This window comes from Bombina bombina, chromosome 1 (assembly GCF_027579735.1).
Source record: "Bombina bombina isolate aBomBom1 chromosome 1, aBomBom1.pri, whole genome shotgun sequence".
In the NCBI taxonomy this organism is placed as follows: Eukaryota; Metazoa; Chordata; class Amphibia; order Anura; family Bombinatoridae; genus Bombina; species Bombina bombina.
Window position 1 is genome coordinate 1,462,373,438 of NC_069499.1, and position 25,249 is coordinate 1,462,398,686.

Here is a 25,249-nt window from a genome sequence, read left to right on the forward strand (position 1 = left end):
TCTGGTTTCAGAAACATTGTTTCAGAAAGGTACAGAATTGGCTTCAAGTTAAGGCCTCCTGCTAAGAGATTCTTTTCTTTCCCGTGTCCCAGTTAACACAGCAAAGGCTCAGCATTTCTGAAATGTGTTTCAGATCTAGAGTTGGCTGGAGTATTTATGCCAGTTCCAGTTCTGGAACAGGGGCTGGGGTTTTATTTTATCTCTTCATTGTACCAAAGAAGGTCAATTCCTTCAGACCAGTTCCGGATCTATCATTATTGAATCGTTATGTTAGGATACCAACATTCAAGATGGTTACTGTAGGACTATCCTGCCTTTTGTTTAGCAAGGGCATTATATGTCTACAATAGATTTACAGGATGTGTATCTGCATATTCCGATTCATCCAGATCACTTTTAGCGTCTGAGATTCTCTTTTTAGACGAGCATTACCAGTTTTGTGGCTCTACCGTTTGGCCTAGCCTCAGTTCCAAGAATTTTTTTCAAAGGTTCTCGGTGCCCTTCTTTCTGTAATCAGAGAATAGGGTTTTGGTATTTCCTTATTTGGACGATATCTTGGTACTTGCTCAGTCTTCTCATTTTCGAAGAATCTCATACGAATCGACTTGTGTTGTTTCTTCAAGTTCATGGTTGGAGGATCAATTTACCAATCAGTTCATTGATTTCTCAGACAAGGGTAACCTTTTTAGGTTTCTAGATAAATTCAGTGTCTATGACTCTGTCCTTGTCAGACAAGAGAAGTTTAACATTGATATCAGCTTGTCAAAACCTTCAGTCACAATCATTCCCTTTGGTAGCCTTATGCATGGAAATGTTGGGTCTTAGGACTGCCGCATCAGATGCGATCTCCTTTGCTCGTTTTCACATGCGACCTCTTCAGCTCTGTATGCTGAACCAATGGTGCAGGGATTACTCAAAGATATCTCAATTAATATCTTTAAACCGATTTTACGACACTCTCTGACATGGTGGACAGATCACCATCGTTTAGTTCAGGGGGCTTTTTTGTTCTTCCGACCTGGACTATAATCTCAACAGATGCAAGTCTTACAGGTTGGGGAGCTGTGTGGGGGTATCTGACGGCACAAGGGGTTTGGGAATCTCAGGAGGTGAGATTTCCGATCAATATTTTGGAACTCCGTGCAATTTTCAGAGCTCTTCAGTCTAGGCCTCTTCTGAAGAGATAGTTGTTCATTTGTTTTCAGATAGACAATGTCACAACTGTGGCATACATCAATCATCAAGGAGGGACTCACAGTCCTCTGGCTATGAAAGAAGTATCTCGAATTTTGGTTTGGGCGGAATCCAGCTCCTGTCTAATCTCTGCGGTTCATATCCCAGGTATGGACAATTGGAAAGCGGATTATCTCAGTCGCCAAACGTTGCATCCGGGCGAATGGTCTCTTCACCCAGAGGTATTTCTTCAGATTGTTCAAATGTGGGAACTTCCAGAAATAGATCTGATGGCTTCTCATCTAAACAAGAAACTTCCCAGGTATCTGTCCAGATCCCGGGATCCTCAGGCGGAGGCAGTGGATGCATTATCACTTCCTTGGAAGTATCATCCTGCCTATATCTTTCCGCCTCTAGTTCTTCTTCCAAGAGTAATCTCCAAGATTCTGAAGGAATGCTCGTTTGTTCTGCTGGTAGCTCCGGCATGGCCTCACAGGTTTTGGTATGCGGATCTTGTCCGGATGGCCTCTTGCCAACCGTGGACTCTTCTGTTAAGACCAGACTTTTTGTCTCAAGGTCCTTTTTTTCCATCAGGATCTGAAATCCTTAAATTTAAAGGTATGGAGAATGAACGCTTGATTCTTGGTCAAAGAGGTTTCTCTGACTCTGTGATTAATACTATGTTACAGGCTCGTAAATCTGTATCCAGAGAGATATATTATAGAGTCTGGAAGACTTATATTTCTTGGTGTCTTTCTCATCATTTTTCTTGGCATTCTTTTAGAATACCGAGAATATTACAGTTTCTTCAGGATGGTTTAGATAAGGGTTTGTTCGCAAGTTCCTTGAAAGGTCAAATCTCTGCTCTTTCTGTTCTTTTTCACAGAAAGATTGCTATTCTTCCTGATATTCATTGTTTTGTACAAGCTTTGGTTCGTATAAAGCCTGTCATTAAGTCAATTTCTCCTCCTTGGAGTTTGAATTTGGTTCTGGGGGCTCTTCAAGCTCCTCCATTTGAACCTATGCATTCATTGGATATTAAATTACTTTCTTGGAAAGTTTTGTTCCTTTTGGCCATCTCTTCTGCCAGAAGAGTTTCTGAATTATCTGCTCTTTCTTGTGAGTCTCCTTTTCTGATTTTTCATCAGGATAAGGCGGTGTTGCGAACTTCTTTTGAATTTTTACCTAAGTTGTGAATTCCAACAACATTAGTAGAGACATTGTGGTTCCTTCATTATGTCTTAATCCTAAGAATTCTAAGGAGAAATCGTTGCATTCTTTGGATGTTTTTAGAGCTTTGAAATATTATGTTAAAGCTACTAAGTCTTTCCGAAAGACTTCTAGTTTATTTGTTATCTTTTCCGGTTTTAGAAAGGCCAGAAAACTTCTGCCATTTCTTTGGCATCTTGGTTGAAATCTTTAATTCATCTTGCCTATGTTGAGTAGGGTAAGACTCCGCCTCATAGGATTACAGCTCATTCTACTAGGTCAGTTTCTACTTCCTAGGCGTTTAGGAATGAAGCTTCGGTTGATCAGATTTGCAAAGCGGCAACTTGGTCCTCTTTGCATACTTTTACCAAATTCTACCATTTTGTTGTATTTTCTTCTTCTGAAGCAGTTTTTGGTAGAAAAGTACTTCAGGCAGCGGTTTCAGTTTGAATCTTCTGCTTATGTTTTTCATTAAACTTTATTTTGGGTGTGGATTATTTTCAGCAGGAATTGGCTGTCTTTATTTTATCCCTCCCTCTCTAGTGACTCTTGTGTGGAAAGATCCACATCTTGGGTAGTCATTATCCCATACGTCACTAGCTCATGGACTCTTGCTAATTACATGAAAGAAAACATAATTTATGTAAGAACTTACCTGATAAATTCATTTCTTTCATATTAGCAAGAGTCCATGAGGCCCGCCCTTTTTTTGTGGTGGTTATGATTTTTTTGTATAAAGCACAATTATTCCAATTCCTTATTTTATATGCTTTCGCACTTTTTTCTTATCACCCCCACTTCTTGGCTATTTGTTAAACTGAATTGTGGGTGTGGTGAGGGGTGTATTTATAGGCATTTTAAGGTTTGGGAAACTTTGCCCCTCCTGGTAGGAATGTATATCCCATACGTCACTAGCTCATGGACTCTTGCTAATATGAAAGAAATGAATTTATCAGGTAAGTTCTTACATAAATTATGTTTTTGCCTGCTGATTTTGCCTTCTTCCTGCTGGTCTTGTTTGACCCTGCCTTTCCCCGGTTATCAGTTTGGTTTTCCCTCCTGTACCTCACTACTTTTACTGACAACTGATCTTTGCCTATATGGTCTATTGGCCTACTTGTCCCAAACTGAACTTTTATTATAACCTACAACCCCTCCACCTGACTCTAAATAGCATCCATGAATTAGGGAGGGTGTTCCTGGTAACTGGTATCCTTTCTGTTTAAAAACCATGAAAAACTTGAGGTTGAATTTGGTGACATACACATGGGCAAATGCAAAATAAAGAGATAATTAAGGCTGCAGGGAGTATTTTATGTAAGACCCAAATACGTATAATACTTTTTGTGTTATGTCTGCACAGTAATGCTCATATTTCTTAATATCAATGAGAACTTTATAATAGACATGGGCATTCAGCAGCTTTGTTATCTACTGAATGCGGAAGTAGGCGGCCCTTCGTGGACTTCAGCTCTTTTCTGAGCTGGATTTATGCTTGTGAAGGATCACCAAACTAAGATCTGTGCAAAGCCATGTACCTAAAGGCATTTTTAGTGGCTCCTTCCTTGCTAAGTGTGATACAGCCTGACAATCTACTAAATAGTTGTATGCATTGTCTTCTATTAGCTTGGTTGGAAAGTATATATTATCACGGGTGAAAAAAATATCAGAGGATCAGAAGGATAAACTTCAGGAAAGTTGTCCTCTGTGAAAAGCACAATTGGGCTAAAAGAGGCTGCTCCTAGGTGGAAACTCTCCATAGGATGAGCTACTGAGCTACCATTCCATTCGCTTCTCTTTCTGTATGCATGAGAAAAATAACTAGTCCAGAGGAAAATGTTACTAGGCCATTCAGTATTAAAAATAGGAATATGTCCATTTTTAAAAAAAAATTTTTTTTTTAAATCATCCACTGGAGTATCTTACTTGTGGACTAGTGGAAATTTCCATCTCTGGTATCAGTATTGAAGCTTCTTCTGCAAAGATAACACCACTGGATATTAAAAATACTTATCGTTCAACTAATTAAGTTCTGTCTTTATGTGCCAGAGATGGCATCTTAATGTTTTCTCTACGTTTTATCATCAATGATTAATAAAATCTGGTGAATGAAGGGCTAGCTTCAGGATTTTAATACGTGTGTTTTGAAATTTGGCTTTGTAAAAACCCCTCAATAGATTTTGAAATTAAATAAGAAACAAAATGCCTATCATTCCATATTTATTTAGTGCAAGATTAATTAAATCTCTGGATAGCTTTATGGATATTCCTAGTATTCTTATCTTCCCTTACAGTATTTATCAGTAGTATCTATATTATAAATGTATTCCATGTATTCAACAGCTCCCCATATCTAAAAAGATAACCTTCCTAGCTAGGTTAGGATTATATCACATGTAATCATGTTTAATTACAAACATAGGATTATATCACATGTAACCATGTTTAATTACAATGTTTGTAATTAAACATGGCTACATGTGATATAATCCTATGTTTGTAATTAAACATGAAAAATGTAAACTCTGTAGGTTAAAACAATGACGCACACTGGTAGCTGAAATGTTTAAAGGGAAACTAAAGTCAAAATTCAACTTTTATGATTTAGATAGAGCAAGTCGTTTTAGAAAAAAAGAAAACTTTCCAAATTGTGCAGTCTTTTTATATATGCACACTTCCTGAGGCACCAGGTCCTACTGAGCATATGCCAGAGTTAATTTTGCATATCTATATGTCTGTGATTATCTGATGGCTGCCACATGATAGAGGTAGAAGGGAAATCTAAGGACATTTTGAAACTTGCCAGAAAAAATAGCTCGTTTTGAATTTTAGAGTAAGTCCTATTTTAGTCATTTTATTATGTATTTGCTGAGTATGCAATTCTACTGCATTTAATGGTCTTTTAAAGGTAATGCTATGTTTAGAATATTCTGGAATAGGATGGTGGCATTAGCTCATTAGTAGTGGTTTCTACAACATATATAAATAATTATCACTTTACTTTGCAGGCTTCCCATTCATGCCGCCTTACTGGGGGCTTGGATTCCACTTGTGTCGCTGGGGGTACAGCACATCGAACCTGACCCGTCAGGTGGTAAAAAAGATGAGAGAAGCTCATATGCCCATGGTAAGTGACCACCAGATAATCTCTTGAATCTAATCGGAGATTGGCATAGACCACTGGGAGAGCAAAATATTGTAATACCATTAACTTCTACACAGGACGTCCAGTGGAATGACATTGATTATATGGATGCATTTCATGATTTCACATATGACCAGAAAAGATTTGGGGATTATTCAGAGATGGTGAAGGAGTTTCATCAACAGGGCTTGAAATATGTCATGATTGTGGTAAGAAAGGACAAAGCCGCATTAGACTCTTGGCTGGTAAAGGGCTGTGGGTAGCAGGTAGCGTTTTCTGTAGCATTTTTTCTTTAACAAAGAGAAGTGCTCTACGTTGTCATACCTAACTTCTATTATGTCTTATTATCTACACATCTCTTTACTAGGATCCAGCCATCAGTAACACCGGTCCCCCTGGATGTTACCCACCATACGATGATGGACTGAAGCGAGGGGTGTTCATCACTAACGCAACTGGACAGCCCCTAGTGGGGAAGGTAACGCTCACTGGGCATGGGTTGACCACTAATGAGAGCAAACCCTTTACATACTCATCCCATTAAAAATGTACATCATACACTGATCGTTCTGTGTGCCTTATTCTCTTTTTCTTTCATTTATTTGTCCTTCTCTTTAGGTCTCTTCTTCTGTTCTTCTCTTTCTCTTCTTCTCTTTTTTTTCACTTCCTTTCCTTTTTTATGTCTCATAGATCTCTGGTTTCCTTCCTGTCTTAAAGTGAAAGTAAATCCTAGCGTTTTACAAACATGGGAGCCGGATTTACCGCACAGCTATTGGCTAAGTGGCTTTTTTTTTGCCGTGGGCTGCTGTAAAAGGTAAAAACGGCGATTGATTGAATCAAGTAAAGGAGCTTTCTACATGATGTATCTTATATTTCATGAATGAAAGTCCCCTTTATTTGTTTCAATAGTAAATCCTAGCGTTTGTAAAACGCTAGGATTTACTTTCACTTTAACTCACACCTGATGTTCCTGTACTTGATTTTGTGTCTCTGTATTTTTAATGTTCCCTCTGCTCTGACTCCATAGGTCTGGCCTGGTCTCACAGTGTACCCTGACTTCACAAACCCAGAGACATTTAGCTGGTGGTATGACCTGGTGCAGAATTTTCATGACCAAGTTCCATTTGATGGGATGTGGATTGTAAGTGACATTGCTCACATTTGTTCCTTCTACCTGCTGTTATTTCTCCCTCTGACCTTTCCTCCTCTCTCACAGGACATGAATGAACCATCTAACTTTGTCCATGGCTCTATAGATAACTGTCCGGATAACGAATTAGAAAGCCCTCCATATGTCCCAGGTAATTCTGGTAAAATGTGTGAGACCTAATATGGCTGTCTCACACCCTTTCGTTAATACAAAGAACAGTAGATCTAATAAGAGTTCCCATGGGGGGGGGGGGGGGCACACTCTAGGCACAGACTAAATATCCAATATAATTAGTAATAATGGAAATGTTTTAATTAATCACAAATGTGGACAACTCAATAAAAATGACAAAATAAATCTTCAAAAAGCCAAACAATCCATATAAAGTGATTCACACTCAGGCAGCAATAAGGTATCTGATTTTGTTAACCTCTCAAGCCATTCTGAAATGATCTAAACATACCAGGGCGCCAGATAGCTTGACACTTCATACACCAAAACCAAACTACTAGAAACCTTGGTGAGGCAACTCTGCCCAAAGATGAGTATTATGTATCAGCACAGCTCCTTCAGCTACAAAACTCCATGTTGCCTGTTAACCTTTTATAAACAACGCTGTTGGTTCCGCTGGCCACAGGACACTCATTTGGGGGGGTGGGAGAGCAGCCTTGCCAGAGGTACCAGTTGTGCTGGGCGGCTGCCTTTCTTGTTTAAATGTTATCAGTTATACAAACATGGGTCTAGCACAGAGGCACTGGAATTTATGGATTCAACCCATTCTTAGAATTTTCTTTGTTCTCAGATTCATCGTTTTATATAGTTTATGTAAAAAAACTAAACCTAACGCTGAATCTTACATTTATTTTTCTTTTGATCTAAGCATTTCCTAATAGTATTTATGTAAAAATATATTAAGCTGCATTTTTGCTGCTGTAAAGAATCTGTGAGCATTATTTAAGTTACGATGATGCTTCAGAGTTGGTTAAATAAAGTTTTATGGTGAAAAGAAACCCTGGTTTAGATGTCAGCTGTTCTATTTTCTCTTTTGATCTGGCCAGGGGTCGCAGGAGGTGCCTTAAGACATACAACAATCTGTGCTTCCAGCCACCAGAACTACTCTACCCACTACAACCTGCACAATCTGTACGGCCTCACGGAAGCTATAGCGTCACACTAGTAAGTAAGGGGAGTGACCCCGGCTCAGAGGAGTCCTTATGCTGCTGTGACCTTGTTAAAATATCTTTAAACTTAAATATGGAATTTCCTTCCACTGTGTAGATTTGAAAAAATTATATAGTGAGATGTAGTAACGCTTTCCCAGCATGCATTTCATTGCGGCAGAAGATATGAGGGACACAAATAAACAATCCTAATATAACAAAATGCACTGTTTTTAAACCCTGCAAAGGTTGAACGTGGACACAGTGTTTATTTGTATTGTGGCAATAACCAAATGTTTTCACTTAAAGATGTATTACAGTTCAGAAGCTTACTTTACCTATGTGTTTAACCCCTTTGTGGGGCTTAAACATAGTTCTCTTCGTAATTCTGCAGTAATAAACTTGTGGGGGTTACACATAGCATTGCAGGGTCGCTAGTGCACAAATTACATGCTGTAATGAATTGGATCATATCATTTTAGCACTACAATGCGTGTTAACAATGTTATACATTATTGCAAACACTGCTATCATATAGTGCTTAAAACAGGCACGTCCCTGGGCCTACTTAGGTATTTTCTGCAAAGCATTACAAGAGAATAAAGTAAATTTGGCAATGGAAGTATATATTTTAACTGTAAATAGCTTTTACTTAACCTTTAATATAAGTGACTGAAAAAGTTTAGGTACTATTTCCATATAACAATACAAACAGGTTACTTATATTGAGACATTTTGTATCCAGCTAAAGAAAAATACCACAAGTTTCATTTCTCCTTAAAGAGATCTATTTTGTCACTCCTTAGCGCCTTGGTGAAAGTTCGGAGGAAGCGTCCCTTTATTATTTCTCGTTCCACATTTTCAAGTCATGGACATTACGCTGGACACTGGACAGGAGATGTGCCGGCCACCTGGGAGCAGCTATACTACTCTGTACCAGGTAGAGTCTCTACTTAAAGGCACACGCTCACAACTCTTACGCATATAAAAGCTCTTAAGCATGTTAAAAATATTTTTTTGTGTGAAAAATGGTTAGGCAAATGTGTTTTAACTTTAAAGTGATGGTAAACTTTACATCAATCTTAAAGCGCAAAGGGATACACAGCTACAATAGTGTGAGGTCAAAAACAACGTTTAATATAAAACACTCTTTTCACTCACAAACACATAAAATATATATGCCCTTGAGAAAAGCGGCCAGGAGAGGCTGGGAAACGCGTTGGGGGATTAGTGTGTGTTTAAAGACTCAGACTGACAGGGAGAGGAGGTGGATCATCTCAGAAATTGCCGTGGTGGGGACGTCACACACCGACACGGACAAACTTGAACAGAGTGGATCGGAATATTCTCCTGACTCCCACACTATTACTGTTTTTATTGTGCACATATATGGATTTGTGAGTAGAAGTGGTTTTATATTAAATAAACCTTGTTGTTTTTTATTTCACACTGTTGTGGGTTTAGATTGGAGATTGATGGGTTGTTTAGCTGTGGAACAAGCAGGATTTTGAATAAAGCAGCTTAAAGCTCATATATGGCTCTTGGACCTATTTCATCAACAAGTTTATATTCAGAACCTCGTATCATCTGTATTTAACTGTTCAAGTAAGACGGTGTCATTTCTTTGGGGCATTAGAGTATTGCGCTCTCTTTTTTTGTTTTCTTATTTTTAACATTACATGTTTTAAAATAAGGTCCAGAGTCTGTGATATTTTAGATGGACTTTAATTGATCATTTCTAATGAAGATGCGCTGTAAGTCAATTTTTAATCTAGACGTACCATTCTAATACCCTGCGCTCCCGCCACCCACCTTAAAAATCCGTCATAATAAGTTGGCTTATTCAGCATAGGAACATTATCATTTAAAAAAAAAAAATATCAAAGCACTGATTCTTTAAAAACGAACAAAACCCCCCCAGAAAATTTGAGTATCATGTCAATTTAAAGGGACAATAATCTCTAAACATTTATATCATGTGATTAATTTAAATGTAAAAATATTAAAATATGTTTCCGTGGAAAAGTCAAAACCATTTTATATTGATTTTAAAACACTAAGTGCATGTCTGTGTACAAGTAGACTGTAAGCGCTGTTTGCTCACTGGCTGCTCAACAGAACCGTCACTGCTTTACTTGTGGACGTTGACATATCTCGCAAGCATAGATATAAAGAAAAGTGTTTTGTTTTGTTTTTTTCTCCTCCTTATTACAGGAACATCCCGTTTACATAGATTTCATAGTAAACTTTCTTAAACTGAGGAAAATAATGTGGCTGTGCCTGCACATGCCTGATACATGCTTTCTTGCAAGTCCCAGGCTGCTTAAAATCTCTTTATAATTGGATGTGATAATTTTGCTATTGCCTTTTATGTATCTTTTATTCCTCTTAACGGAGTGTGACTTATCAGGCAGTTCCTTATTCTTATTGGGCCGTATCTCCCCTATCCTGCAGCTATCCTCCTGTTTAACATGTATGGCGTGCCCCTAGTGGGAGCAGATATCTGTGGGTTTGGGGGTGACACTACAGAGGAGTTGTGTGTACGCTGGAGTCAGCTCGGAGCGTTCTATCCCTTCATGAGAAACCACAATGACCGTGATTCTAAGGTGAGAGACTGCCCTCTACGTTTTACTTAGCACTAGGAAAAACACCCCTCCTATTACTTCTGTCCCAGTGATTGGTTATTCTCTGCTGCTGATCTACTATATAATAGAGAGGTGAATGAGTTTTAGTTAATTAGATGCCTATAATAACGCAGGAACTGGAGAGCGCTGTAAGTGAATTTTACCTTTCTTGTTCTGCCCTGAAGCATAGAACACAATTGCATAGCACGGAATCTTATGTTTTGTTTAACTGTTTCCGTTCCTTTTGATGTTTTATCGCCTTTCTCCGTTGTACAGTCCATTCATTTTTTTTTTCTGGTTATAAGTTTCAGTTTAAGCACTATCTAAGCCCAATAGTCACTTAAAAAGATATAACTCAAAATTAAATTCTATATTAAAAATGTTTAATTTATGTATTGTCGAAAAACTTTCGGCTGGATTACAAATGGAACACAACGTTATTAGTGCTATTGCGCGTTAACATCTGTCAACCGCAATAAATAGCACTTTATTTTACATAGAAAGTAACATTTTAACATTCAAGTAAAAAAGTCTAGGGCGCGCTAACACCGGCATGTTGAATAGTTTAGGTGTGCTAAATATACATAATAGATTTCTAAGGGGTGTGTGCTGCAGTGCTCATGACAGCAATCGCTTAGCCGAGTTTTCGTACCCTCAAGCTCAACACTTAATTTGCCACTTGTAATATGAACACTCATAGCACTCTCTGTGCTATACTATAGTTTAGGGCACGCTACGAATTATGTTCGGGGCATTAAGATTCTTTGGTAAACCTTTATACCTTCCACTTGTAATACCAGATTGTGCACTCTTCTAAGTGCAAGGTCGCTCTAAGGATCACACCCTGCCCTATAGATCTCCACTTGTAACCTAGGCTGTTTGTAATTCACTTTATTTATATTGCCGGTTTTTCCTGCGATTAAACTTTGAAAACTTTTTTTTTTTTCTCACTTTCCCCAGAGAGAGAATGGATTGCATACTCCAGACTTCATAGCCCTGATGCTACTACATATATATCATTTGACATATACTTATATATCAAAAACAAGTTGAGATGGACATGAAACACAATTTTTTTTTTCTTCATGATTCAGATAGAGAAAACTATTTTCTACTTTACTTCTATTATCAAATTAGCATCGTTCTCATGTTCTTTGTTTAAGAGGTATCTATATAGGTAGCGTGCACATGGCAGGAAAAAGTGCTGCCATGTAGTGCTTTTGCTAATGTATAATATTGTTGCAAAACTGCTGCCAGACACGTGCACACTCTTGAAGTTACATCCCTGCTTTAAAAAAAAAAAGAATAACAATAAAACTAATACAATTTGATAATAGAAATAAATTGGAAAGTTGTTTAAAATTGTATGTTCTATCTGAATCATGATAGAAACATTTTGGGTTTAATGTCCCCTTTTTCAAGTCAATAATACAATCTTTTAATACTTTTTGATTTATTGTAGTATTCTGTGGTTTATCTGAGTTCTCTCATTATAACCTCTGTTCCTCTTCAGGCCCAGGAGCCATTTGTATTCAGTGAGCAAGCTCAGAATGCCATAAGGACAGCCTTAGTCATGCGCTATTCGCTGCTCCCATATCTGTACACACTGTTCCACAAGGCCCACACTACAGGGGAGACTGTCGCTCGAGCTCTCTTCATAGAGTGAGTAATTGTGCTGAGGAAGGGTAGGGTGTGACTTGTTACTACAGAGATATTGCTTCACTCATATGGTTCATATCTCTCATTTAAAGGTTCCCCTCTGACCCAAACACATGGACAATTGACCGCCAGTTTCTGTGGGGGGAAGCTTTGCTAATAACTCCCGTTTTGGAGCAGGGGAAAACAGAAGTGAATGGATACTTCCCTCCTGGCACTTGGTACTCTCCATTTTCGGTGTGTTCCTCTGTTCTTCTTTTTATGATCTGTATTTGTCTCACACTGTATTATTTCTATAATGATGTTTGATATCTGGCAGGGTGAAGGTATTCAAAGTAAAGGTCAATGGATCCTGCTGCCTGGCTCACTGGATATCATAAATCTTCACATAAGAGGTGGCTACATCGTTCCTGGTCAGGTAAGAAGTGAGAGTCTTTGTTAGAACTCTTAGACGCAAGCAGTTATTTTGGGAGCTTATTACAGATGGTTGCTCTGCACAATATTTCTTTAGGTGGTGAGAGTCCATGATCCCTTACTCATTCATCTCCTGGCCACCAAAATGTATTTCATGATTCAGATAGAGCATACAATTCTAAACAACTTTCCAATTTTCTTAAAATATCTCATTTACTTTATTCTCTTGTTATCCTGTGTTAAATGAGCCGTAATGCACTAATGGGAGTTGGCTGAAAGCCAATCACAATATGTGCAACCACTAATCAGCAGCTTCTGAACCTACCTAGGTATCCATTTCAACAAAGGATACAAAGAGAATGAAACAAATTAGATAATAGAAATATATTGTAAAGTTTTATATAAAATTGTATGCTCTGTCTTAATCATGAGAGAATACATTTGGGTTTGATGTCCCTTTACGTATCCCTCCTACTTCCCTTTCCATCCATTTTAGTTATTTGCCTCATCAATGAGAAGGCAAGGATAGATGTGTTCAGGATTTATTGAAGAATTACAAGGATTTTTACTCATAGGATAGTTCCTGGAATAGAGGGACTTAGTACTTGGATATGCAATGTAAATCTTCTTTTGGGAGTAGTAGTGTCGCTGGGATAGTTCTTCTCACAGCCTCCTGTTGGGCCATGAAGATGTACTTACTCATATCCTCTACTGTAAGTTACAGTACTGGATTGGTGATCTCTTGTATCCTCAGGCTATACCCAGGGTAAGATCAGCAGAGTAGGCAGCTACAGGGTAAGTGCCTGCATCTTCACACAGCCCTTAGGCTATTAGTAGATACACTACCTAGTGTACATTATAGCCATCATTGTGATAATGTCTTAAATATCCAGACTTCTTGGCAAATACGTACCTTCATATTGTCTTATGTGGAAGTCATATTTTAACTTTATTAAAGCAACTGCTGCAGTACAGCACATCACAGAGCCGCTTGCCAAAGCTGAGAGGCGCTCACTGCCACAGTCAACTAAATGGGATAACATATTCTAATTTTATTAACTTATATGCAAATTCATTGCTATCTGTCCTCCTACTTAGATTTGCAGTACTTGTCTAAGTTCTGTTATACAGTCTTAATTTCTATGACTACTACTGTTTCTCCAGTTTGCTCCTGCCAGTGTCTACTACTCAGGGTGGCATGACTGATTTTTCTCCAGATTTTAAGACTTAAAGTCCACAATTTATGGCAGTTAATGCCACCTTTTAAGTAAGCGCAAATGAAAATCTATTTCTTCAAGTTCCTATACTAGAGGAGAGGTACCCACAGTTTCTTTGGCTGTCAAGCTAGCTCAGATCTCTGACAAATCTTTTGCTCTCTGTGAAGGTGAACTGTTTTCTGATGAATCGTCCTCAATTTCAGATCAGGGATTAAATGAGTCATCTAAACCTCCAGGAGGAGTCTGACTTTAGGTTTAGGAAGGAAAATTTGTGCTTTTTGCTGAAACATGTGCTTGCTTTTCTGAAAGTTCCGGAACCGAAACTTCCAGAAGAACCTGCGGTTCCTAAGCTTGATAAGGTATATGAGGACAGGGTGGTGCCTCAGGCCTTCCCGGTTCCTGTTAAGATGGAAAATATTATTAAGAATTAATGGGAGTGATTAGGTTCTTCCTTTTCCCCTTCTTCCTTTAAGAAACTGTTCCCCGTTCTGGACTCTCAGCTGGAGCTGTGGGGTACTGTCCCTAAGGTGGCTAGTGCTATCTCCACGCTCGCAAAGCAGACAACTATTCCCCTCGAGGATAGTTTGTCGTTTAAAGAGCCCATGGATAAAAAGTTGGAAAACATGTTAAGGAAAATGTTTCAACACACGGGGTTTGTTTTTCAGCCGGCAGCAGATGTAGCCGCAGTCTCCGGAGCTGCAACATATTGGTGTGAATCCCTGTGTAAAATGGTCGAGGGAGAGACTTCCATCAACGAGATACAGGACAAGATTAAGGCGCTGAAAATCGCCAATTCTTTCATATGTGATGCCAATATGCAAATTATTCGCCTGAACGCTAAGCTGTCAGGTTTTTCCGTTTTAGCTCGCAGAGCTCTGTGGCTAAAGTCTTGGTCTGTGGACATGACCTCTAAGTTGAGGCTGTTGTCCCTGCCTTTTCAAGGAAAGATTCTGTTCGGTCCAGGATTGGATTCGATCATATCCACGATTACGGGAGGCAAGGGAGCTTTCCTATCGCAGGATAAGAAGGCTAAGCCTAAAGGATCTACTTTTCGTCAGTTTTGTGCGGACAAGACCCAGCGCCAGCAACCCGATGCGAAATCGGACCAGTCCAAGGGATCTTGGAAGTCGGCTCACTCTTGGATCAAGTCTAAGCAGAGCAAGAAGCCCGCCGAGACAAAATCGGCATGAAGGGGCGGCCCCCGACCGGTCTTCGGACCAAGTAGGGGGCAGATTATCTCTCTTCTCAGAAGCCTGTTTACAGGACGTTCAGGACCCTTGGGTTCTGGAGGTTGTCGCCCAGGGTTACAGGATAGGGTTCAGATCCCATCCGCCCAGGGGCAGATTCCTCCTGTCAAGCCTGTCTTCAAGACCGGAAAAGAGAGAGGCCTTTCTAGAGTGTGTGAGGGATCTCTCCTCTCTCGGCATTATCATACCAGTACCCCTAGCGGAGTGGGGTGTAGGGTACTTTTCAAATCTTTTTGTGGTTCCAAAGAAGATTCTGGACCTAAAGTGTTTAAACAAGTTTCTGAGTGTTCCATCGTTCAAAATGGAAACGATCAGATCTATTCTGCCCCTAGTTCAAGAGGGGCAGTTCATGACAACTATAGACTTGAAGGACGCTTACCTTCATGTGCCAATCCACAGGGACCACTTCAAGTTCCTAAGATTTGCGTTTCTGGACCAACACATCCAGTTTGTGGCCCTCCCCTTTTGGTCTGGCGGCGACCCGAGAGTCTTCACAAAGGTTCTGGGGGCACTGCATGCAGTGGCCAGAGCCAGAAGCATTGCTGTGGCGCCCTATCTGGACGACATTCTAGTCCAGGCGCCGTTGTTCAGTCTTGCAGAGGATCATTCGAGGGCTCTTCTTTTGCTCCAATCTCACGGTTGGAAGATCAACTTAGGAAAGAATTCCTTGGTTCCCAGCAACAGGGTGGAGTTCCTGGGCACGATAATAGACTCTATGTCCATGAAAATATTTCTCACAGACCATCGATGCAGGAAGATTACATCCTCTTGTCTTGCCTTTCAGTCCTCCTCAAGCCCCTTGGTGGCTCAGTGTATAGAGGTGATCGGACTTGTGGTCTCCAGCATAGACGTTATTCCATTTGCCAGGTTCCATCTCAGGCCTCTTCAATTGTGCATGTTGAGACAGTGGAACGGCGATCATTCAGATCTATCACAGCAGATATCCATGGATGCTAGGACTCGGATCTCCCTCTCTTGGTGGATCCGTCCGGAGCAACTGTCCATGGGGACATCCTTCTTGAGACCGTCCTGGGAGATTGTGACCATGGATGCAAGTCTGGCAGGATGGGGAGCTGTTTGGGGTGCCAGGATGGCGCAAGGAAAATGGTCCCTGGAGGAGTCTCTCCTTCCGATAAATATTCTGGAACTCCGAGCAATCTACAATGCTCTGAAGGCATGGCCCCATCTGGGGTCATTAAGATTCATCAGATTCCAGACCAACAACATTACCTCAGTGGCTTAAATCAACCATCAGGGGGGTACGAAGAGCTCCCTAGCAATTAGGGAGGGGTCTTGGATCTTGGAGTGGGCGGAGTCCCACAGCTGCTCGCTCTCAGCAATTGACATTCCAGATGTGGACAACTTGGAAGAAGACTTTCTCAGCAGACAATCCTTCCATCCGGGGGAATGGTCTCTTCACCCCGAAGTGTTTGCAGAGATTTGTCTCAGGTGAGGAACGCCTGAGATAGATCTCATGGCGTCCAGACTCAATTGCAAGCTACCCCAATACGGGTCGAGGTCCAGGGATCCCCAGGCAGAACTGATAGATGCCTTAGCGGTGCCTTGGGGGTTCAGCCTAGCTTACATTTTTCCACCGTTACCACTTCTACCTCGTGTAGTGGCACGCATCAAACAGGAGCAAGCTTCGGCCATTCTGATTGCTCTATCGGGGCCGTGGAGGACATGGTTTGCAGGTCTGGTGGGAATATCATCCTCTCCGCCGTGACGGTTACCCTGTCGCAGGGCCCTTTTCAACATCAAAATCTCGATTCTCTGAGGCTGACTTCGTGGAGATTGAACGCCTAGTCTTGCCCAAGAGAGGCTTTTCTGAAAGTGTGATTGATACTCTATTTTTTTTTTTTTTTTGCAATAAATTATAACTGTCTTTGAATCTTTGTATAAACTAGATATTCAGTTGTTATCTTGGAAAGTTTTATTTTCATTAGCAATTTCCTCAGCTAGTAGAGTATCTGAATTATCGGCTCTCTCTTGTGATCCACCATATTTTATTTTTTTTATTTTATCAGAACAAGACAGTTTTACCACCTTGTCCAGTTTTCTTCCTATGGTGGTTTCTACAGGGAACATTAATCAGGAGATTGTGGTTGGGGCACTAAAATGCTATTTGCATACTACTAAGGATTTCTGTCAGTCCTCTAACTTGTTTGCCCTATTCTCAGGTAAACATAAGGGTTCAGAAGACCACTTCCGTTTCTTTAGCTTCAGAGCTAAAGGGTTTGATTCACAAGGCTTACTTGGAGACAGGGTAATAGTCACCTTCATGAATTGCAGCTCATTCAACTTGTTCTGTTTCTACATCTTGGGCTTTAAAGGGATAGTCTACACCTTAGTCATTTTAAAGTATTTAGATTAAGCTGCAAATACCCTCCTGCACCCCTTTCTATATAATGCAGCAGTAACAGTAAAAAAAGTTATTTTAAAATGAATATTGTTTCTGGTCACTTTGAAATGGCTGCCAAGCTCAGCATCATGATCTGGGCTGCATCTATGCAATCTGCTGAATAGCATTGATAGTCTGTTGAATCCTATTAGTGAGTCTTTTGTAACTAGTGAAGCCTTTAATGCAGCCAGATTATTTTAAAATAACTGTTTTACTTTTACTGCTGCATTATATAGAAAGGGCTGCAGGAGGCTATTTATACCTTAGTCATCTTAAAGTCTTACTTTAGATTAAGCTGCAGACTGTCCCTTTAAAGAATGAGGCTACAGTAGTACTAATTGCAATGTTGCAACTTGGTCATCTTGCGTAATTTTACAAAACGGTATCAGTTTGATGTGTTTGCCTCGGTGGAGGCAGTTTTTTTCACCACTGAAAATTTATCAAGATACAGCTTTATGGTAACATTGGTGTGAGACGGATGTTAAATGTTTTCTACAAAACAGCTTAGCTTTGTTATATCTGTGGTTTTGCAACATTGGACTTAGATACTTGGTGCTGGATTTATCTACAGTGTCGTTACAATAATTGATTATACATTTTTATAATTTATGCACCACTGAATAAGTAATGCACAGATACTGACTCATGCACACGTGATTCAAAGCACAGAAAATTTGCAACGCTTGAAGCCATTTAAACCTATGTGAGTGCAAAACGGAGTTCTATGTATGAATGTTGGCCAGTTTTTGGTAGGAAGGTTCTTCAGGCCATAGTTTCTAGTAAATAGGTGCCAGCCTTTCCTTCCTTTACCACCCATTTTCACTCCACAGCTTGGGTATTTGTTCCCACAAGTAAATAATTGTGGACTCTCACCATCTTAAGAAAGAAAACATAATTTATTCTTACCTGATAAATTATTTTCTTTCTTGGTGGTGAGAGTCCACAAACCTTCCCATTTTTCCTAGTTGGCGGCAGTTCTGGTTTGGAGCTCTTTACCCTACTATCTTTCTTTTTCCTCTTATCCTTGGCTATACGTACTACTGAGAGGGAAAGGGAAGTAGGAGGGTTACTTAAAGCTCTGGTGTAGGGTGTCTTTGCCTCCTCTGGTGGCCAGGGGATTAATTCTCACAAGTAAGGAATCATGGACTCTCACCACCAAGAAAGGAATTTACCAGGTAGGCATAAATTATGTTTTCAAGCCTTAGTTTTTAAATTTATTTTTAATTTATATTTTCCATACCTCAGATTCCTGAGTTGAACACAGAGGAGATGATCAACAACTCCTTGGCGCTAATTGTTGCCCTGACGCCAAATAGTGAAGCCCGTGGGGATCTGTTCTTGGATGACGGTGACAGTCTAGAGACATTTGAGAGGGGGGATTACACCCAGATTCTCTTCCTGGCAGCAAATGTGAGTTTGTTTCCCTATTACCAACATATTTTTATGTTTGCTTGATTTGTAAAACTATTTCTTGAAAGACATTCTTGGCTTAAAAGCTGACAATCTTCTCTTTCATAGAATGCTCTGCTGAGTGAAGTGATCAAACTGAATAGTAAGGCAGATGCCCTAATTGTAGCATATGTGAGTGTATTCGGAGTGACCAACCCCCCTCAAAAAGTGCTGGTTAATGGGGTTCCCACTGAAGATTTCAGCTATTTAGAAGAGGTACAGTACAGGGTTTTTGTCTTTGGTATAAAATTATGTTTAAATGTTTACAAATAGCATTGCAATAGAAGTTGGAATTACTACTAATGCCATATATCCACAATTCTTTCAAAACCTCTTATATATTTCCTGCTCTTTCAGATCCTGAGAATACAGAATCTGTCCCTGCCAATAAAAGAAAAGTTTATGATCACATGGTCCTGAAGAAAATGCCCATTTGTTACGTACCCAGCACTGATGACGTTCATGAACACTGAATAATCTATTGTTGCGCAGGAATCACTTTGACTTTTAGTGAAAGTGAATCCTCTTCTATCCCATTTGTTGGGATAGTCTAATTGATCAAAAAAAATTTTTTTTTAATAAAATATTGCTCTAAATACATTGTGAAGTTTTATATAATGATGCCAGATTCACCCATTCTTCTAGTAACCTTTTTACTGTTAACCCATGTCTGTGTGTGTGTAACTCATGTAGATGAATTTCCTTCCTTTTTTCCCTTTCTCTGTGTTTTCTTTCTTAAGACACGGTAAGTCCATGGAATCATCAATTGCTGTTGGGACTATCACTCCTGGCCAGCAGGAGGAGGCAAAGAGCACCACAGCAAAGCTGTTAAGTATCACTTCCCTTCCCACAAACCCCAGTCATTCTGTTTGCCTTCAGTGCAAGGAGAAGGTGAAGTTTTTAGTGTCTGAAGAAGATTGGATTTATTTCACTTCAATCAAGATTTTATTATTTTGAAAGCCAGAGTAGGTTTGCTCTGATCTTTCCTCTCAAGATTGGGTCTAGCCATACTCCACATTAGTCTCTTCACTAGGGCAGTGGTGGCTTTTAAGCAGTTAGGAACTTGTGAGGGGGCCTCACTGCGTTTTTCCTGACATATTGCTGCCCTTGTATAGAAAGCCTGAGTAGGTTTACTCTGATCTTTCCTGTTTCCACAGGTCTCTGTAAGAAGCGGCATTCTTTCATACTTGTGGGCTGTCTCCCTGCCGGACAGCTGGATGAGCAGGTAAGTGCCGTTTGTCTTCTGGGGTTAGGAGGCTGGCACTGAAGGGGTTAAGACAAGATACCTACAGGTTAAGTTAACCTTCTGTTGCTTTAACCTGCATTTTCTTTGGGACACATAATCCTTCAGGAGAGGGTTTTTATGGCAGTGAGCAGACACTATATAACTTGTGACATGGAGACTAAGGGTTAATATCCTTCAGGACAGGAAAGAGTTAACAGGGAGAAAGATTCTCAGCTAGATTACAAGTTTGGCATTATGAGTGAAAAAGCATCGTTATGGCCCATAACAATGCTTTTTCCCTAATGCCGCTATTACAAGGTGTCAGAATAGCAGTACCGCACTTTAAGAAAAGTCCTTTTTCAATGGGACTTCCCTAGCCGCCGGTATTACAAGTTTTGCTGTGAGGCCAAAAAGTGAGCGGTATAGCCTAAAATGATAAGATCCGTACCGCCATCTAAAGTCAGTAGTTATGAGTTTTACGTTACAAAGCTGTAGCATAAAATTCATAACTAAACTGTCACAAAGTACACTAACACCCATAAACTACCTATTAACCCCTAAACTGAGGCCCTACCGCATTGCGAACGCTATAATTAAATTAATAACCCCTAATCTGTAGCTCCGGAACATCGCCGCCACTGAAAAAATGTATTAACCCCTATTCCGCCGCTTCCCAACATCGTTGCCACTATAATAAACCTATTAACCCCAAACCGCATCGCAAACACTATTTAAAGATTATTAACCCCTAATCTGCCGTCCGCCCGCTATAATAAACCTATTAACCCCTAAACCTAACCCTAAACGTTGCCCTAACCCCCCTAACTTAAATATAATTAAAATAAAACTTTACCTAAATAATTCCTATTTGAAACTAAATACTTACCTTTAAAATAAAACCTAAGCTAGCTACAATATAACTAATAGTTATATTGTAGCTAGCTTAGGTTTTATTTCACAGGTAAGTTTGTATTTATTTTAACTAGGTAGACTAGTTATTAAATAGTTAACTATTTACTAACTACCTAGTTAAAATAAATACAAACTTACCTGTGAAATAAAACCTAACCTGCCTTACACTAAAAACTAACATTACAATAAAATAAATTAAATTAATACAATACATTAAAAAAAATACATAAAAAAACAAAACACTAAATTACACAAAATAAAAAACGAAATTATCAAAAATAAAAAATAATTACTCCTAATCAAAATAAAAAAGACCCCCAAAATTAAAAAAAAAAACTTAGCCTACAATAAACTACCAATGGCCCTTAAAAGGGCCTTTTGCGGGGCATTGCCCCAAATAAATCGTCTCTTTTACCTGTAAAAAAAAAAATACAAACAACCCCCCAACAGTAAAACCCACCACCCACACAACCAAACCCCCCAAATAAAAACCTATCTAAATAAACCTAAGCTAACCATTGCCCTGAAAAGGGCATTTAGATGGGCATTGCCCTTTAAAAGGGCATTTAGCTCTTTTACTGCCCAAATTCTAAGCTAAAAATAAAACCCACCCAATAAACCCTTAAAAAACACCTAACCCCCGACGATAGAATTCTATCAGCCAATTGGAATGTAAGGGACGCCATCTTGGATGACGAACCTTAAAGGGAAACTTCATTCTTTGTTGACCATCGGAAGAAGAGGATGCTCCGCGCCGGATGTCTTGAAGATGGACCCGCTCCGTGCAGGATGGATGGAGATAGAAGATTCCGGATGGATGAAGACTTCTGCCCGCTTGGATGAGGATGGATGTCCAGTCTTCAAAAACTGTTAGTGTTAGGTTTTCTTAAAGGGACACTGTACCCAAAAATTTTCTTTCATGATTCAGATTGAGCATGAAATTTTAAGCAACTTTCTAATTTACTCCTATTATCAAATTTTCTTCATTCTCTTGGTATCTTTATTTGAAATGCAAGAATGTAAGTTTAGATGCTGGCCCATTTTTGGTGAACAACCTGGGTTGTCCTTGCTGATTGGTGGATAAATTCATCCACCAATAAAAAAGTGCTGTCCGGAGTTCTAAACCCAAAAAAAGCTTAGATGCCTTCTTTTTCAAATAAAGATAGCAAGAGAAGGAAGAAAAATTGATAATAGGAGTAAATTAGAAAGTTGCTTAAAATTGCACACTCTATCTGAATTACAAAAGAACATTTTTGGGTTCAGTGTCCCTTTAAGGGTTTATTGGGTGGGTTTTATTTTTAGCTTAGAATTTGGGCAGTAAAAGAGCTAAATGCCCTTTTTAAGGGCAATGCCCATCCAAATGCCCTTTTCAGGGCAATGGTTAGCTTAGGTTTATTTAGATAGGTTTTTATTTGGGGGGGTTGGGTGGTGGGTTTTACTGTTGGGGCGTTGTTTGTATTTTATTTTATTTTTTTTACAGGTAAAAGAGCTGATTTCTTTGGGGCAATTCCCCCCCCAAATGGCCCTTTTAAGGGTCATTGGTAGTTTAGTGTAGGCTAGTTTTTTTTTATTGGGGGGGGGGGGTTATTTTGATAGGGCTATTAGATTAGGAGAAATTCTTTTTTTATTTTTGATAATTTCGTTTTTTATTTTGTGTAATTTAGTGTTTATTTTTTTGTAATTTAGATAAATGTATTGTATTTTAATTTATTTTATTGTAATGTTAGTTTTTAATGTAAGGCAGGTTAGGTTTTATTTTACAGGTAAGTTTTTGTATTTATTTTAACTAGGTAATTAGTAAATAGTTGATAACTATTTACTAACTAATCTACCTAGTTAAAATAAATACAAACTTACCTGTGAAATAAAAATAAAACCTAAGCTAGCAACAATATAACTATTAGTTATATTGTAGCTAACTTACGGCTAGATTTAGAGTTTTGTCGGTAACGACCCGCGTAGCTAACGCTGGCTTTTTTCTGGCCGCACCTTTAAAATAACTCTGGTATTGAGAGTCCACAGAATGGCTGCGTTAGGCTCCAAAAAGGGAGCGTAGAGGCATATTTAACGCCACTCCAACTCTCGATACCAGAGTTGCTTACGGACGCGGCCAGCCTCAAAAACGTGCTCGTGCACGATTCCCCATAGAAAACAATGGGGCTGTTTGAGCTGAAAAAAAACCTAACACCTGCAAAAAAGCCGCGTTCAGCTCCTAACGCAGCCCCATTGTTGTCTATGGGGAAACACTTCCTACGTCTGCACCTAACACCCTAACATGTACCCCGAGTCTAAACACCCCTAACCTTACACTTATTAACCCTATTCTGCCGCTATCGCTGACCCCTGCATATTATTATTAACCCCTAATCTGCCGCTCCGTAAACCGCCGCTACTTACATTATCCCTATGTACCCCTAATCTGCTGCCCCTAACACTGCCGACCCCTATGTTATATTTATTAACCCCTAATCTGCCCCCCACAACGTCGCCGCCAGCTACCTACAATAATTGACCCCTAATCTGCCGACCGGAGCTCACCGCTATTCTAATAAATTTTTTAACCCCTAAAGCTAATTCTAACCCTAACACCCCCCTAAATTAAATATACTTTTATTCTAACGAAATAAATTAACTCTTATTAAATAACTTATTCCTATTTAAAACTAAATACTTACCTGTAAAATAAATCCTAATATAGCTACAATATAAATTATAATTACATTGTAGCTATTTTAGGATTAATATTTATTTTACAGGCAACTTTGTAATTATTTTAACCAGGTACAATAGCTATTAAATAGTTAAGAACTATTTAATAGTTACCTAGTTAAAATAAGTACAAAATTACCTGTAAAATAAATCCTAACCTAAGTTACAATTAAACCTAACACTATACTATCATTAAATTAATTAAATAAAATACCTACAATTACCTACAATTAAACCTAACACTACACTATCAATAAATTAATTAAATAAAATACCTATAATTATCTACAATTAAACCTAAAACTACACTCTCAATAAATAAATTAAATACAATTCCTACAAATAAATACAATGAAATAAACTAACTAAAGTACAAAAAATAAAAAAGAACTAAGTTACAAAAAATAAAAAAATATTTACAAACATTAGAAATACATTACAACAATTTTAAACTAATTACACCTACTCTAAGCCCCCTAATAAAATAACAAAGCCCCCCAAAATAAAAAAATGCCCTACCCTATTCTAAATTAATAAAGTTCAAAGCTCTTTTACCTTACCAGCCCTGAACAGGGCCCTTTGCGGGGCATGCCCCAAGAAGTTCAGCTCTTTTGCCTGTAAAAAAAAACATACAATACCCCCCCCCCAACATTACAACCCACCACCCACATACCCCTAATCTAACCCAAACCCCCCTTAAATAAACCTAACACTAAGCCCCTGAAGATCTCCCTACCTTGAGGAGTCTTCACCCAGCCGAGCCAAATTCTTCATCCAAGCGGAGCAAGAAGAGGTCCTCCATCCGGTAAAAGTCTTCATCCAAGCGGGGCAGAAGAGGTCTTCCATCCGATTGAAGTCGTCATCCATCCGGAGCGGAGCGGCAGCATCCTGAAGACCTCCGACGCTGTTCCGATCAGCCAATAGAATGCGAGCTCAATCTGATTGGCTGATTGAATCAGCCAATCGGATTGAACTTGATTCTGATTGGCTGATTCCATCAGCCAATCAGAATTTTCCTACCTTAATTCCGATTGGCTGATAGAATCCTATCAGCCAATCGTAATTCGAGGGACGCCATCTTGGATGACGTCCCTTAAAGGAACCGTCATTCGTCGGGAAGTCGTCGTCGGAAGAAGATGGGTCCGCGGTGGATGTCTTAAAGATGGAGCCGGTCCTCATCGGATGAAGATAGAAGATGCCGCTTGGAAGAAGATGGTTGCCGGTCCGGATCTACTCTTCTTCCCGGATAGGATGAAGACTTTGGAGCCTCTTCTGGACTTCTTCAGCCGTCGGATGATGGATGTCTAGCCCCCGCTTGGGCTTAGATGAAGATATCGGAGCCAGGACGGATCGGTGATACCTGGTGAGGTGAAGACAAGGTAGGAAGATCTTCAGGGGCTTAGTGTTAGGTTTATTTAAGGGGGGGTTTGGGTTAGATTAGGGGTATGTGGGTGGTGGGTTGTAATGTTGGGGGGGGGGGGTATTGTATGTGGTTTTTTTACAGGAAAAAGAGCTGAATTTTTTGGGGCATGCCCCGCAAAGGGCCCTGTTCAGGGCT

General features: G+C 39.5%; 1 protein-coding gene across 1 annotated transcript in view; it reads left to right on the forward strand.

Annotated features, from left to right (window-relative positions):
- LOC128653250 (lysosomal alpha-glucosidase) overlaps positions 1 to 19,441 on the forward strand; it is a 44,228-nt gene extending 24,787 nt beyond the window's left edge. Inside the window, exons 7-20 of the mRNA XM_053706441.1 lie at positions 5,391 to 5,509; positions 5,605 to 5,736; positions 5,895 to 6,005; positions 6,555 to 6,668; positions 6,744 to 6,828; positions 7,736 to 7,853; positions 8,644 to 8,777; positions 10,292 to 10,443; positions 11,975 to 12,123; positions 12,213 to 12,354; positions 12,437 to 12,535; positions 18,642 to 18,806; positions 18,915 to 19,061; positions 19,203 to 19,441. Of these exons, the coding sequence (XP_053562416.1) occupies positions 5,391 to 5,509; positions 5,605 to 5,736; positions 5,895 to 6,005; positions 6,555 to 6,668; positions 6,744 to 6,828; positions 7,736 to 7,853; positions 8,644 to 8,777; positions 10,292 to 10,443; positions 11,975 to 12,123; positions 12,213 to 12,354; positions 12,437 to 12,535; positions 18,642 to 18,806; positions 18,915 to 19,061; positions 19,203 to 19,265 (1,730 nt within the window). The 3' untranslated portion in view covers positions 19,266 to 19,441. The remainder of the gene's footprint in view (positions 1 to 5,390; positions 5,510 to 5,604; positions 5,737 to 5,894; positions 6,006 to 6,554; positions 6,669 to 6,743; positions 6,829 to 7,735; positions 7,854 to 8,643; positions 8,778 to 10,291; positions 10,444 to 11,974; positions 12,124 to 12,212; positions 12,355 to 12,436; positions 12,536 to 18,641; positions 18,807 to 18,914; positions 19,062 to 19,202) is intronic.
- The last annotated feature ends 5,808 nt before the right edge of the window (positions 19,442 to 25,249 follow it).